The sequence below is a fragment of the Chiloscyllium plagiosum genome, unplaced genomic scaffold (genome assembly GCF_037043375.1).
Source record: "Chiloscyllium plagiosum isolate Xiang-an unplaced genomic scaffold, Cpla_swu_hap1 HiC_scaffold_10, whole genome shotgun sequence".
Classification (NCBI taxonomy): domain Eukaryota; kingdom Metazoa; phylum Chordata; class Chondrichthyes; order Orectolobiformes; family Hemiscylliidae; genus Chiloscyllium; species Chiloscyllium plagiosum.
The window spans coordinates 109,584,280-109,601,321 of NW_028270148.1; the positions used below are offsets into that span (position 1 = coordinate 109,584,280).

Genomic DNA, 17,042 nt, shown 5'->3' on the forward strand with positions numbered 1-17,042 from the left:
TTTCTATTCATGTGCATATCCAAAAGTCATTAAAGCATTGTCACTGTACCTGCATTCCTCTGGCAATTCACTCCACACACGAACCATTCTCTGTGTAAAACATTTGCCCCTAATGCCCTTTATAAATCTTTCTCCTCTCAATTTAAAAATATGCCCCCTAGTTTTGAATTCACCCAACTTAGACAAAAGACCGTTGCTATTTACATTATCTATACCCCTCGTGATTTTATAAACCTTGTGCAGATTGTTTCTAATCATAGTTATCCATAGATTTGTCAGAAACCGTTAAGTTTTTGAGATGATTATGCTCTGTATTAGAAATTTGCATAATTTGCACTGAAATGCTAATTTCTTTGGAATTCCTTTTATCCCTTGTTAGTTTCCTCCTTAAGCCTGACTTCATGCGTCGCCCTGATCGGACCTTTGACCCATTCTCTGAAACTCCAGTGGATGGGGTTATTGCAGCAACCTGTTCTGTCCAGGTAAGAAGAAAAATAAAGGAACTATATTTCACATCCAATTAGATCCTCATTGTGTCTAAAAGCAGTTCAGAGTCATGGTCGCCAGCTTGTGCAGTTTTGTAGACATCATGTCGAAAATAGTGTATTATCCACAGCGAAGTCCCACAAAGAGAGGAGAGACCTCCAGTTCATAGCTTCTTTATTATTTTGATAGCACTATTTGTCTCTCAGTCTCTATGACAGAGTGGTTTATTTGTTTATGGAAGTAAATTTCAGGAAATCAGAGGAAATGTCTTACGTTGTCCACCTGTCATTCACTGCAACACCATTGTGTTTCATGAGATGGACAAAATTATGATCAGCATTGACCCCCCCGCCCCGGCTCCATTCTTTCAAGGCATGTACAATCTACCAAGAAAATGTGACAACCGTTAACCGTTCTGAAAACCTGCTGCTAGAATATTCATACGGCCCGTATCGAATCATGGACTGTGTAAGGTGCCATGAGCAAAGCTGCCTCACTTCAACCTTGGAACTTCACTGTTTTGGAGCATAAAACTCTCAAACTGAGGGGGTCTTAACAAAGTACAAACAACCAGTATTTATGAGCCAAGCGGAATTTACTATCCAAGATATGATATGTACTTAACAAAAAGCAATAAAATCAGCAGAGAATCTTTTGTGTCTCAAGGTTCTCTTGATTACTGCCAGGACAAACAACGCCTTTTTTTCCCATTTCCATCTCAAAATTGTCATTACATTGAGCCGTGTTACAGAGTTACACCACCAAAGTAATAGTGTAACTATGTCAATGAAGACACTTGAGTTTTCAACTCTTGTCCCTAATCCTGACTGTCTATTGGGAAGTAGTCTGTACATGTTATAAGCAACCTGTTCAGAGATGTTATTACACACCTCTGGAGAAGGTGGGACTTGAACCTGATCCTCAGAGGTAGGGACACTACCACTAAACCACAGGTGCCCACAAGGGATAGCACAGCCTAACCATTTTTACTGGCTGCATGTAAAGATTATCTGTACTCCACCCCTGTAACTAGACTCTGTAAACTGAGATATTTGTCCATCCTCTAATTCCTTTTAGTCCAAGAAATTGCATTCCACTATAAACAAATGATACATACTTTTAGATGCGGATTGTGGTTAAACAAGCAATGTTACAATAATACAATTATCAATAAGACAAACCATTGTGAACAATTCATATCAAACATGCGAAACTATTCCCATGGATACCGAGACAATTCACAAAAAGTAATGGTCATTTGTTCCCAGTATGATTTCTGCAAAGAATGTCTTTTACAATATGGCTGTTTTGTCCCTTAGAAATGGTTAATAGATCAAGGCAGTTATTAAGCCTCCTTTAAATTCAAAGATGATAGTTCTAGATCCAGTTGGCAGGATGGTTGGTGTAAGTCAGATTGACGCCAACAAAATGGGGTCTATCCCCATTCGAGATGAAGTGGATTTGGAATCCTCCTTTCGTCCTAAACATGGTGGAGGCCATGAGTCAAATTTGCTTTGGACAGAGAACTCAAGCAGAAGAAGATTGCCTCTAACTTAAGATGCTCACATTAGATGCCTTTTTAATATTACTGACTAGAATAGGAAAACTGAGGAATTGACGTTCTCACTCAACAGAACTTCAATCAAGTTCCCAAACTCTGTGTGCCCCACCAAAATACTACAGGCAGCTATCCAGTGTTGCTTTTCATGAATGATCTTTTGACCTTTGATGTTTGAACTCCAAGAATTCACATGGTAAATCCTTTCTAACCCAGAAAGTATCCAAACTTGCCATTTTCCAATTTTCATAATGCATAAATATATGTGTTCCCAGCACAGTTAAAATATTGATCAAAGAACTACTGGATTGCTGTAAAAATTCATCTGGTTTACTGATATCTTTTAGGGAAGGAAATTTGCCATCCTGTCTTATTCTGGCCTACCTGTGACTCCAGATCCATAGCTAACATAGTTAACCAATTACAACCCTCTGAAATAGTCTAGAAAGCCATTATGTTGTATTAGATAACCACAATGAGAGACATTCATGCATAATAGTTCCAGAAGGTAACTCAACAACAGTTTCTTAAGGGCATATAGGAATGGGCCGTAACCACTCCCAATGCCCACATCTTGTGAACACTTAAAAGGATACGGTTGCATGATAAAGTATTTGTTAGCCTGTAATTACATAAATGTCTTTCTCTTTTCTAGGTAATATCAGGCCAATTTCTATCAGATAAGAAAATCGGCACATACGTAGAAGTAGATATGTATGGCCTACCAACTGACACTATTCGAAAGGAGTTCCGAACACGAATGGTGATGAACAATGGATTGAACCCTGTTTATAACGAGGAACCATTTGTGTTTCGAAAGGTAGGTTAGAGATGTGGTGCTGAAATTGGTTCCGAGTCTGATGTTACAGAAATAGAACGGGAATGTTTGCCTGCGGGATGGTGAAGCACAGAATCACACCACACCCAAGGAAGTTATGCAGCCCATGAAAGAACTGTCCAGTTAATCTCATTTTTAAACCCAACGAGTCATGCTTTATTCTAACTGGTAGGATAAGCATTGGAGAGGGATTTAGGGTTAGGGTTAAGAGAAAACAAGAGCTGTTGTGTCACTCAGTGTGGGAGAGGCAGAGGCTTATATGGTTCCTGAACATGAATCATGAATAGCGCAGCAGTTTTGAGACCTCCTGTGCAAACATATGGTAGTACCTAGCAAATAGTGGCTGATATCTAAGTAGCTTAGTCCCAGTGTCGGCGTGACAATGCTAATCTCCCTAAGGATGGTATATCCCTCAGCGCTAGGCAGCAGTGCTATTTTTAAAATCCACGTCAGGGGGTGGGTTTGGTATGGGTTTGGCTTAGTGTGATCCTGTGATTTAGATAGGATGCTGATTGCCACTTCAGGAGAGTGCTGGACAGAGTGTAGACCCCTGAGCTACGCTTCACCTGATTGCAGTCGGGGATCTGACCAAAAGGATTCCAGCTGGAACATGGAGCCAGAACGAGTTTGATGTGGACTATGAGGAAAGACTGTGGGTCACCACTAAACTAAGCTCGACCCTTCCTTTCCAATCACCATCCAAATCAAGACAAATCCATAAAACTATTAGCTTTGTGGATTCACTTTGGAAAAGAAAGCAAACTGCTTCGAATGGATGATGCGCTTCTCAAAAACAAGTGGGAAGTTGAAGTGTAGAATTAAATTACTCCATTGATATAAAAGAGACCTACGGGGCAACCTTTTCATGCAGAGGAAGTGGTGGAGGCTGGTACAATTGCAACATTTAAGAGGCATTTGGATGGGTATATGAATAGGAAGGGTTTGGAGGGATATGGGCCGGGTGCTGGTAAATGGGACTAAATTGGGTTGGGATATCTGGTCGGCTTGGACAGGTTGGACCGAAGGGTCTGTTTCCATGCTATACATCTCTATGACTCTATGAAGAGAACAATTCTGGCATAAAATCTGCTCTGTTCAGAAGTACCATTAATATAGTTTAAGTCTTGACTCACAATGCACAGTCTTTGTTGCGTTAGCGTGCAGTGCAATTGTACCATTTTCTTTTGAGTTGTGAAACTAATTTTGTTTCGGTAGTGAAAACAAAGTCAGAATTGGGTTCATTTTCCAGGTCATTCTGCCAGACCTCGCAGTGTTGAGAATAGCAGTTTATGATGACAACAACAGGCTGATTGGCCAAAGAATCCTTCCTTTGGACGGTCTGCAAGCTGGCTACCGGCACATATCTCTCAGAAATGAGGGCAATAAGCCCTTATCGTTGCCCACGGTCTTTTGTAACATTGTACTCAAAACCTATGTCCCCGATGGATTTGGAGGTGAGACAGTCAAGTTCTTATATCAGTTCGCATTATCTTACAATGAGAATGGACTGCAAGGTTGCCCACTATGTGAATGACAATTGAAACGTAAAGCAACATTTGTACAGGTAGAGGATCCTTTATCCGAAATGCACGGGACCAGCTGTTTTTCGGACTTCGGAATTTTTCGGTTTTCAGAATGTGACAGTTTAATGGTGAAATTTTTTAAAATCTTACTGGAGAAGCAGACTTCTAACTAAGAACGTACCTGGCCACGCCCCACCCTGGCCACGTCGCATCTGAGTGACACACATCAAGTGGGTGTCGATTTGGGGTGAACTGTTTGCTTGCCAAACAACCTTGCTAATTAGAAAAAAACCTCACAAAAAAAATTCGGATTTAAGAGCTTTTCGGTTTTTGGATGTTCGCATAAAGGATCCTCTGCCTGAACTGTCTGTAACAACTTTTGATTGTGGCAGAATTAAATCGTCTGAGTATATGTTCCATGGGAATAATTTACAAACTAGAAGTTTCTATCAGGCAATTTTGGCAATTTTGTCTGCTATATTTACATTGCCTTTTTTAATGGTCCACTCAGTCTCTCCTGAGAGCTCTGAGAGTGGCCTTCCATACCTTGGCTCAGTGCCCATCATTGAGTTTGGACCCAGGTTCTCAGCATGCTGTCTCGCAATGAGGGTGTTGCAGCTGAGCCCCACACTGGTAAACGTATTCATTTTCCAGAGCGTTATTGGACAGTGACACCAGGGCACTGATGCCAGTGTGGCATCCCAAATGACTGCCTGGCTACAATCAGGGATTGAATCTGGGACCCATGCTCTATGGGTATCAAATGCATGTCACCTATGCTACTGAGCCATTGGCATGCTTTTATTTTCAATAATGTTGTTACTTGTTTAGATTTAAATGACCATCTCGTTTTCTGTGACATGTATAAATTTGGAAGCCTCCAGGTCAGATTTTCCATTTCCTGTCATGCTTGACCAGGTCCAATGTTTGAGTTCATCCCTCACAAAGATTGACTACTTTCACCTCTGCATACACTGTTCACTTCTGCCTCCACCTGAGCTCATTTGCTGCTGGAACTCTCTCAGTTTTGCCTTAGTTGCCTCCAGGCTTGGTAATTCTAGTGTTCACCAGGCTAATGTTACGACATGGGGTAAACCCTCCTGCTTAATTTACACCAGCAACATAGAAAAGGTTTATCCCGCGCAGTAATCTGTGAAAATTCGAGAGGCCAAGAACTATTTAAAGTAAAAATTAACAACTTTATTTCTTAAAGTATAACAGAGAATAATTAACTAACAACTATTTACAACTCACTCCTCTAACCTGCCTTTTAGCTTCCCTTCTATAATACTAGTCCAACAAAAACCTCGGTTAAGATTTACCAAAAATTCAAGTTTTCAAAACCAACCAACTGTTGCATCTTCTATTTGGATCTTCCTGTGTCTTCTTTTCTTCTTAGGGATTATGCTTCACAGGTCACGGATCGATAAAGGTACCTTTAAGAGAGTTAGTTTTTGGGTAATCTCCACATGCTGGTGGCCTGGCAGTTCTCCTCCTAACTGTTCGATTTTTCCTGGTCTTATATCCCCAAAGCATCGGATTGTGTCATTGGCTTTTAAGATTGTCAATATATTCAATTCAAACTTGATTGGAATTTGGTATTTTTCAGGGTATAATTTAAACTGATTGGCCTAATCCGAATCTGTTTCTGTCTCCAGGCAACCAGCTACCCTAACTACCCCAGTAGCTGGACCACATGTTACATTGTATCTTATTCAGAATACTTGGTGTTGTCAGGTAGCTTTTAACTCTCTTAAAGGTACAGTACACCCACATCTTCATAAAACCAGAATCCCTTGATTTCCTTTCCATCAACACTCTTCCATCAGTCAGAAGATACAGAAGTTTGAACATATGCACCAACAGATTCAAGATCAGCTTCTTCCCTGCTGTTATTAGACTGCTCTAACTTCAAATAATGTTGTTCTCGCTAACGTTGATCTTGCTTTGTGCACTTCCTGTGCAGCCGTAATCTCTTACGCCATGCTCCGTTTAAGCACTCTGTGATCTGTATGTCCTTGTTTCTATGATCCATCTATACTACTCACAAAACAAAACTTTTTCACTGTATTTAGGTGCATGTGACTACAATCAATCTAATCAAAATAACTTATCCAAAATTCCTGGTGCCTATTTCATCTATGTTTAAATCCCACCCCATACTTATGACTCACACAGTTTTGGCATCCCGACACCCAAGTCTTAAATTCCCTCTGTACTTTAAACCCCCTCCATGTGAATTTATTCTCTCATGATTAACACAAGTCCAGTTCAAAATTCCTTTGTAAGTACTTAAATTTCTCTGTCTTCCTGTTCTTCTCTAAGATCTACTGTGCATGCTGAAGTAATCATCATTCTTGTGTAATAGGCAACCCCAACTTTTGGGACTTTTGAAGGACAAAATCCTTTTTTCACAGACCCTGTTTTAATTTTAGGAGTAAGACTTGTGGGAAAAGTTTATTAGGTCTGAACTCTTTTCTCATTTAAACATCAGAACTACCGGTAGACTGCCTGGGGCAGCTGTTCCCTGCTGAATCCAGGACCATGGTCAGCAATGACTGTCATTATTGGCAGCTGCAAAAACCAGACATGGATTTCAACCCCTCAAAAGTATTACGTATGTCAAGCTCTGATGAAGAGTCATTAGACTCGAAATGTTAGCTTGCTGTCTTTCCATGGATGCTGTCTGACCCCCTGTGATCCCCAGCATTTATTGTTTTCAGTACTTAGATAAAAGTCAATTCCTAAAAGTCTGGTCTCTTTTACACAACTTTATGTGGTACGTATGAAAACCAATCTGTATGAATTTAAATATAATATTTTAATCTACTGTACAAAGAGCAAATCAAAGCATTAGAGGTGTCTGGCTAATCTTGATCTCTGGACTCCAGATGACCTAGTGTTTATCCTTGCAACAATCCTTGCCTTGAAAATAATAGCATTCGGTGTTATTTCTTTTCGAACCTCTTTAAGGCTTTTCTCTTCCTCATCAGATATCGTTGACGCTTTATCAGATCCAAAGAAGTTTCTGTCGGTAATGGAAAAGAGAGCTGACCAAATGAGAGCAATGGGAATCGAAACTGTACGTAAAAAATACTTAAACATTTACACTGACTAGCAAATGATTGAATAATCTTCCTTCTGAATAAGTTTGCAAATAGTTTATTTTCCCTCATTAATGTTAGTCAAAAGAAAAATATACCAAACAACAGATGCAAATGTCTGAGGAGCTTTACATCAAAACATGGCTTCTGAGTGCAATCTTCCTAATAATGAAGAACTATTAAGAATGGATCCTTTAATATCCAACGTTACTTTCCAGTGTGTTGTACTTGTGCAGAAATTGGAGGTTTTACTGCATTTTAAGTTGATATATAATGCGGTTTGTCAATACAAGGAATCTAAGAATTATGTTATCCAGACAATTTTGTAACTTGTCACTGATTGAGATTTCCCTGGCTTATTTTCAAGCCTAGGAGCTGGTGTGTTTCAAAATTAAAAGAATTTTAATTGCCCACATTTTTCTTTCTTTCAAAAGTGCACTCTGTGGATCACACAGAATGGAATCTTTAATCTCTGGCTTGTGCTCAGTCATCACATTGTGGGTTGAGTCAGCCGGGTTTTTAACTCATGAATATATCCTTGATGGATTTGAAAGGGAGGTTAATGACCAGATCGTAATCACTGGATCATCCGGACTCTAAAGCAAACTCAACTTCCAGGTTGGGAGCCTGGTAGTGATCAAGTGGGGACATCAGAGATGGAGATATTCCTGGAGATGACCAGTTCAGAAACTGCCTCCAAGATCTCCATCCAATTAAGATTGTCTGGCAGAACAGGGAACAGACAGGTCCACCAGTGATGTTTAGTTGGCAGAATCACCAGGAGAGATGGTGCCACCAGGATAGGTCAGAAAGCACAAGGACACCTGAAGTTGGAATTGGCTTCTGAAGAGTTGGTGAAGTCTCTAAATAAAGAAATGTTGTCATAGTCAGGTCATGGATGTAGAGAGGCAGCCTTTCCTCAGGATTGACTGGGGGCCATAGCTCTATATACTACAGCTTTGAGTTTTAAAGGAGAATTCTCTGGACCCAATGCCCATTTCTGGGAGGTCATTTGTAAGTAACTGCTGAACTTAAACCTCAACACAGGAGCATTCAGGCCTGTTAGTTATCAGCAAGGTCCCAGTGGTATAACCAGGTAGACCCCAAGTTGAAGCTAATTAATGATCTACTCTGCCAATCAGATCCCCACCTCCGGCAAGATTGGTTGGAGTCAGAATCATATTGGGAAGATGTTCTTTAACAAAATGTTCTCACTTTGCTCCTGGTTCACATTGTAAACATATCTTTTGGGTGATCATGAAGATTCAATCTTAGATGCATGCAATTATGATAGTAAAATGAAGAGTGTGTAGGTTATTTTGATCTTAGAGTAGGATAAAAGGTTGGCACAATATCGAGGGCCAAAGGATCTATACTGTGCTGCACTGTTCTAAATAGATGCTGAACGCAGATCGGATGAGGCTGAAATGCGATAACACCAGCATCAAACAACAGCCAACTTTCATGTGCTAAACTCTTGAGTAAGTTACTGCAGAGTTGTCCCAGAGACAGACATCCTAATCCAATTGTTTTAGAGAGCCAGGAAAGAAAAAAGATTATTGCAGGAAACAAACCTTTATTTCAGGCCTAAATCAATTTATCAAAATCAGCAGTTTATATTTACCACCCCTTTATTTCACCTCCAGCTCAGGCACACATATTTTTAAATGTGATTCTGCAGGAATTGCCAAGCAGCTTTTGGTGGCTGAGTTGTAATTCATTAGCAGAATAGTTTTTGGAAATGTCATTAATCTCTAATCATGCAGCACCATTGCATGACTATGTACTAACCTGCCAAAAGCAGAGATGAAGTGAACTGGTAGGAGCATGTGTACTATTCCATTAGATCCTAAGATCTAGGAGTAGAAGTAGGCCATTCAGCCCATCATGTCTGCTCTGTCAATGAGTGAGATCATGGCTGATCTGATAATCCTCAGTTCCACTAATCCACACAACCCTTAATTACCTTACTGATTGCTTTCTTTAACATCCATATAATAGTTTATAGAGGAGTAAAGCAAGAATTGATGGAAATATTCAGAGGGGTGCTGAAAGATTTGGTGAAAATTTCACTCACACTTCAATATGATCAAACATGTTAAGTTAGTTCGCAGGAGCAATATAAAAGAGATTATGAAATTGAGCTAGATAAGGAGATATTGCACCAGCTGACTCAGCGCTTGGTCACAGAAGTTAGATTTAAGAAGCATCCTAAGCAGGAAAAAGAGCTGGAGAGGTTTAAGGAGGGAATTCCAGAGTTTAAGGCACAGGCAACTAGAAACCAATTTGGATGCTCAGGAGGACAAGATGAGATGAGTGCCAATACTATAGAGAGTTGTGGGGCTAGAGGACATGACAAAGATAGAGAGAGGTGAGAACGGGAAGTGTTTTGAAAACAGCAATGAGGAATTCAAGAGCAAGACCTTGTTTAGCCAGGACCCAGTGTTGGTCATCATATACAAGGTACATGAATGATCAAGATTTCACATGAATATGAGGCATTTGGGCAACATAAATTGGAATTTGGGGGTCCAGCCCAGACTGCATTACTGAAAAATAAAATCTAAAGTTCACTAAGGTGCAGATGAGAGTCTCAGCATCAGATAAGCTGAGACTATTGAATTCATGCGATGTTATGAAGGTCGAAATAGGGAGGTTCAGCAATGGCATTAATGCATGGTCTTTACTGTAAGTGCATTGAGCCAAAGGCAGGAAAATGAAGGCCTTTCCTATATCTTATAGGCACCCTGAGCTCAGGTAACCTGTAACTTGCAGCTGTGGCCAAGGGGAAAGATTGCGCACGATTAATATCTATCAGATCCAACAATAATGTTTTTAACAATGTGATCATAAAAATGTATAGTAGGTTCTGCTGTAACACATGTTTCTTCAACGTGAATTGGCTTTAATGCAATTGAAAAATTAAAACTTTTACTTGTAGAACGTGAACTTTGGTTATAACATGATTCTGGTCCCATTACATAGCAAGGCTACTGCAAGATTTTCTTATAACGCAAAATCGCATGAGAATGGGATTGTCATGTTACACCAGAACCGACCGTAATTATGTACATAAGTAAGTCGCACGCACGTATTTGTAGACCTAACAACTGGTCGGTAAGACTTGAGAATATTTCTTACAGAGTTTAAATTTATGTAGCCCTACCCAATTTCTAAGATGGCCAGTTTGGGTGAGGTTTCTTAATGTAGAACATCAGTTAGTGGATTGTTTTGTCACGCGTGGCATTTTGTCTGCTTTGTACTTCAAGAGCGATATAGCAGATGTGCCAAACGACACCTCCAAAAATGATAAGAAAGGGAAATCTAATCCGGTTAAAGCAAGCGTTACACCACAAAGCAGCTCAGAACTGAGGCAGAACTCAACGTCAGGACAAGGAACTGGAAACGATGCAAAGAAAGGTGAGAATCAAGGACAATGGTGCTTTTTTTTTTAAATGGTGTTTGTCTTCTTAATTTAGTCTTATTGGTTTGGAAGCCTTAAATCTTGTTGAGTTTGCAGATATTGAATGGTTTTTTTGGGCAAAAACATTCCCCCCTGGCATCTAGGTTGGGTAACAGTTCCACGTTGGGCTGCATTTTAAGCTCCCTCAGTAGGCTGGTTCTGTTATGGAGGAACTGCCATGTAAGATGAAGTTGAGTAGGTTAGCCCTATACTCATTAGAATAGAGAAGAATGACAGGTGGCCATATTGAAACACACAAGATTCGTAGAGGACTTAGAAAGGTAGATGTGGACAGGTTGTTTCCCCTTGGGGGAGATTGGACCAGACGGCATAGCCTCAGGATTGGGTGTGTCACCTGCCCACCCCCAATCTGTCTCTGGGTAGGAAGGAAGGGCTGTGTGGAAGCATTTGTTGCTCCACCCACCACTTAACTACACATGACTCTAGTCGTAGAGCTATAGAGATGTACAGCATGGAAACAAACCCTTCGATCCAGCTCATCCATGCTGACCAGATATCCTAAATTAATCTAGTCCCATTTGCCAGCATTTGGCCGGAATCCTTCTCAACCCTTCCTATTCACATACCCATCCAGATGCCTTTTAAATGTTGTAATTATCCCAGCCTCCTTTGGCAGCTCATTCTATCCACATACCACCCTCTGTATGAAAACATTGCCCCTTAGGTCCATTTTTTATCTTTCCCCTCTCACCCTAGATCTATACCATCTAGCTTTGGACTCCCCCGCCATGGGATAAAGAGCTTGGCTATTCACCTTATCCATACCTCTCATAATTTTATAAACTTCTTTAAGGTCACCCCTCAGCCTTTGATGTTACAGGGAAAATAGCCCCAGCCTATTCAACCTGTCCATTATATGGAATACCATGGACAGTTTTTGGGCCCCTTATCGAAGGAAGGATAGACTGGCATTGGAAGCTGTCCAGTGAAGGCTCAGTAGGCTGGTTCTGTTATGGAGGAACTGCCATGTAAGATGAAGTTGAGTAGGTTAGCCCTATACTCATTAGAATAGAGAAGAATGACAGGTGGCCATATTGAAACACACAAGATTCGTAGAGGACTTAGAAAGGTAGATGTGGGCAGGTTGTTTCCTCTTGGGGGAGATTGGACCAGACAGCATAGCCTCAGAAAAAGAGGTTGTGCATTTAAAACAGAAATGAGGAGGAATTTCTTCTGTCAAAAGATAGAGAAGCTATGGAATTCTTTATCACAGAAGGCACAGTGGCTCAGTGGTTAGCATTGCTGCCTCACAGCACCAGGGTCCCAGGTTCGATTCCAACCTTGGGCGACTGTCTGTGTGGAGTCTGCGTGGGTTTCCTCTGTGTGCTCTGGTTTCCTCCCACAGTCCAAAGATGTGCAGGTCAGGTGAATGTGCATTAGTCAGAGGGAAATGGGTCTGGGTGGGTTACTCTTCGGAGGGTCAGTGTGGACTTGTTGTGCCAAAGGACATGTTTCCATGCTGTAGGGAATCTAATCTAATCAGGAGGCTATTGGGGCTGGATTATTAAGTATATTCAAGGGTGAGAGAGACAGATTTTGAATCAGTAAGGGTATCAAGGGTTAAGGGAAAAAGGCATGAAAATGGAGCCAAGGGCTATCAAATCAGCCATGATCTCATTGAAAGGCAGAACAGACTTGACAGGCTGAATGGCCTATTTCTGCTCCTAGATCTTATGGTCTTAATGGCCACTTACGTGCCTCATCCAGCCCTTACCGCTATTACGCTGTTTAATAAATTAGAATAATGGAGGAAGATGCCAATAGTCTTTTATGGACTTTGGCTCCTTCCCTCCCATTGTCATGATGATAAAGTTGAGTATGAGATTGTCAATGAATACAGGCCGTGCTGCTATAACGCCACAGTTGTGTTCCTCTGCAACCTCGCGCAAGAGCAAATCACGTTATGGGAAACCGTTATCGAAAATTGCGCTGTAGAAAATTGCTAAGAGAAAGTTCGATATGCTCGTTCAGTTGAAAGTTTGTGTTATCCAAACAGCGTCTACAATTCGTCAGTCACGTCAGAGCTAATTCGAGTTGACGAAACGCATGTTATAGCAGAACGACCTGTACTTGGACCAGATGACAATGGTGTGTTAAGAAGCCATAGTCCATAAAGGACCATGGACAGCTCCTTGCATTCCTCCAATTCATTAAGTATACTCTGCCTATGTGGGTTAAAGGTGAGGAGGCAGGTCCTCCGGGAGCTACCACAGCCAGTACAAGGATTGATCTCATGCGTTTGGCTTTATTCTACACTACAATCTAGTCAACTGAGCTAACCCACCTCCTGGCTAATAGAGAAGATTAAATATGTTGCAAATTTGTGATATATCTGGTCCTAAATTCTCCCGCAAGTGCAAGCAACTTCTCTGCATCTACCCTGTCAATTCCCTTATGAACCTTATAAGGTGTAGGGACAGAGGTAGACCATTTAATCCATCAAACCTGCTCCACCATTCACTGAGATCATGGCTTATCTGATAATCCTCAACTCCATTTTCCTGCCTTTTCCCCATAACCTTTGTTTCCCTTACTGATTAAAAATGTGTCTATCATAACCTTGAGTATTCTCAATGATCTAGCCTCGACAGCCCTCTACGATGAAGAATTCCACAGATTCACTCCCCTCTGAGAGAAGAAATCACTCCTCACCTCTGCCTTAAATATGCAACCCCCAATTCTAAGATTATGCCCTCTGCTACTAGACTCACCCACAAATGCAAGCAACCTCTCTGCACCTACCCTGTCAAGTCCACTATGAATCTTATATATGGTCTTCGCATTCTATGACTACAGGATTACTCAAACTCTCCTCATATGGTAGTCCCTCCATACCAGGGATCAGCCTTGTGATGATTCTATGGAGTTTCTCACAGAACCGTACACAATGCCAGTGTATGAACATGCAAGCAATAGTTTGTTTCAGAATCCATATAATGTTGATCATAAACTTAACTGGCTTTCTGTCATCTGTGGTGTCGTCCCTCAGTGAACACAAAGTAGTGCCAGTGGAGCGTGTTGTACTGCTTACTCATAGTTCCCTGAAAGCAGTTCCCCATGTCATACTCCACTAACATTATAATTACAATACATGATAATTAAAGAGGCACCAATGGACTCCACAGACAATGTGCGGCAATGGCCATTAGAGGAATTCACAGATCCTGTGGAGTCTCCCCAGCTCCTGGTGTAGTCAATGATAAGTGGATGTAGCCAGTGTTTAAATCTGAATTAAATAAGTGGATGGAATTTCTTGGTGCAACAAAATCTCAGCTGCTGATAGTTTGCGCTCAGGGATGACAGTAGTGGAATAGTAATTCAGTAGTCCGATAATTCCCAATACCCTTCAGATGCAGGGTATTGCAAATCCCGGCAGCACGGTGGCACAGTGGTTAGTACTGCTGCCTCACAGCGCCAGAGACCCGGGTTCAATTCCCGACTCAGGCGACTTGACTGTGTGGAGTTTGCACATTCTCCCCGTGTCTGCGTGGGTTTCCTCCGGGTGCTCCGGTTTCCTCCCACAGTCCAAAGATGTGCAGGTCAGGTGAATTGGCCATGCTAAATTGCCCGTAGTGTTAGGTAAGGGGTAAATGTAGGGGCATGGGTGGGTTGTGCTTCGGTGGGTCGGTGTGGACTTGTTGGGCCGAAGGGCCTGTTTCCACACTGTAAGTAATCTAATCTAATCTAATCACTATGTCACCTGATGGAGTTAATTAATAAAATCAGAGTTTGAAAGTTTGTCTTATCAATGGTGACTGTAAAACCATAGTCTAAAAAATGACCCAGTTCCTGCACTTATTTGGAAATCTACTGTCCTGGCTTATGTGTAACTCCAAATCCACAGAAATGTGGTAAATGTATTGTGAAATGGCCTAACAAACCAAGGGTAAGAAAAATGTTCCCCAAATGCTGGTCTGGACCACATCCCATGAAAGAATAAAACATTGCACCAAGAAATGTCATCCACTTATTCAATTCAGATTTAAACACCGCCTACATACACTTATCATTTGATCATTTACAGGAGAACAAGCAGTTCAGCTTAGTATACACGTTCCTTTGACAAACTGTGTGAAGTTTGGGGCAAGGTTCTGGCTTGTATAGTGGATGTTAATTAATGAATATCTGTGTAAAAATCCCATGTAGCTTTGTGAAACTACTCCCTGAAATTATGTGGTAAATTAACAAATACAACATTGCTAATATTATAAATTGCAACTTTTGAATTTATGCCCTTGCAGATATGTTGTTTACCAACGTGCAACATAAAACCATAAGATATAGAAAAAGAATTAGGCCATTCGACCCATCGAGTCTGTCCCACAATTTAATCAACTGATATGTTTCTCAACTCTAATCTCCCCATAACCATTGATCCCCTGACTAATCAAGAAATATCCATCTTTGTCTTAAAGGCACTCAATGACTTGGCCTCCACAGCGTCCTGCGGCAATGTGTTCCGCAGATTCACCCCCCCCTCTGGCTGAAGAAATTCTTCCTCATCTCAGTTCTAAAAGGTTGGCCCTTCACTCTGAGATTGTGCCCTCAGGTCCTAGTCTCTCATCCTAGTGGAAACATCTTCACGTCCACTCTATCCAGGCATTTCAGTATTCTGGAAAGTTTCAATCAGATTCCCCCTTCATCCTTCTAATCTCCATTGAGTACAGACGCAGAGTCCTCAACTGCTCTTTATACAACAAGGACTTCATCCCTGGGATCATTCTTGTGAACCTCCTCTGGACTCCCTCTAAGGCCAACACATCCTTCCTTAGATATGGGGCCCAAAACTGCTCACAATGTTTCAGATATAGTCTGACCAGAGTCTTAGACAATTTCAGCAATGCATCTGTGCTCTTGTATTCTAGTTCTTTTGAAATGAAAGCTAATGTTGCAATGACCTTCTTAACTGACAGCTAAATTGTATGTTAGCCTTAAGAGAATCCTGAACTAGGAGTCCTAAATCCCTTTGTACTCAAGATTTCTAAAGCCATTCCCCGTTTAGAAAATAGTCTGTGCCTCTTTTTCCTCCCAAAGGGCATAACCACACACTTCCCCACATTGTATTCCATCTGCCACTCTTTTGCTCACTCTCCAAGTCTGTGCAAGTCTTTCTGCAACCTCCCTATTTCCTCAACACTACCTGCCCCTGCACCTATCTCTGTGTTATCTGCAAACCTAGCAGCAATGCCCTGAGTTCCTTCTTCCAGATCTTTATTGTATAACATGAATCGTTGTGGTCCCAACAATGACTCCTGCTGAACTCCACTAGTCACTGGCTGCTATCCTGAAGAGACCACTTTGTTACAACTCTCTGCCTCTGTCAGTCAGCCAACCCTCTATACATGCCAGTACCTTGCCCCTAACACCATAGGCTGTTACTCATTTAGTAGCCTCCTATGCAATACCTTGTTAAAGATCTTCTCGAAATCCAAGTAGATCCACTGACTATCCTTTGTCAAACTTGCTCATTACCTACTCAAGGATTTGTCAGGCATGACCGCACCTTGATGAAACCTTGCTGACACAAACCTATTTTCCCACGCACTTCCAAGTCCTCCCCAATTTCATCCTTAATGATAAACTCTAAAATTGTACCAATGACTGAGGTTAGGGTAACTGGCCTACCATTTTCAATCTTTTACTCTCTCTCTGCTGTAATAAATTAGCCATTTCTAGTCCTCTGGGATCCTCCCTGACTCCAGTGATTCCTGAATGGTCATCATCAAAGCCATGACAATCTCCTCAGCTATCTCCTTCAGAGCTGGGTGTAGCATATCTAGGCCACCCTAGATGGATTTCTCCACCTTCAGACCTTGCAGTTTACCCAGCTCCTTCTCCTTAGCCATGACCTCTGTCCCCTGACTCTCTTGAAGTTCTGGTATGCTGCTGGTGCCTTCCACCATGAAAACTGATGGAAAGTGCCAACTCAGTTCCTCCTCCATTTCTTTGTTCTCCGTGACTATTTCTCTGGCCTCATTTTCCAGCAGGAAAATTGACGTTTCGGGCAGGAGCCCTTCACCAGGAATCAGGCCCGAAATGTCGATTTTCC

At 41.5% G+C, this 17,042-nt stretch overlaps 1 protein-coding gene across 13 annotated transcripts in view; it reads left to right on the forward strand.

Annotated features, from left to right (window-relative positions):
* The window catches only part of plcb4a (phospholipase C, beta 4a), a 546,496-nt gene that overhangs the window by 418,517 nt on the left and 110,937 nt on the right, over positions 1 to 17,042 (forward strand). For all 13 annotated transcript variants that reach the window (XM_043696592.2, XM_043696591.2, XM_043696594.2 and 10 more), the window contains 5 exons: positions 380 to 482; positions 2,700 to 2,864; positions 4,132 to 4,336; positions 7,399 to 7,487; positions 10,779 to 10,929. In XM_043696592.2, the coding sequence (XP_043552527.2) occupies positions 380 to 482; positions 2,700 to 2,864; positions 4,132 to 4,336; positions 7,399 to 7,487; positions 10,779 to 10,929 (713 nt within the window). The remainder of the gene's footprint in view (positions 1 to 379; positions 483 to 2,699; positions 2,865 to 4,131; positions 4,337 to 7,398; positions 7,488 to 10,778; positions 10,930 to 17,042) is intronic.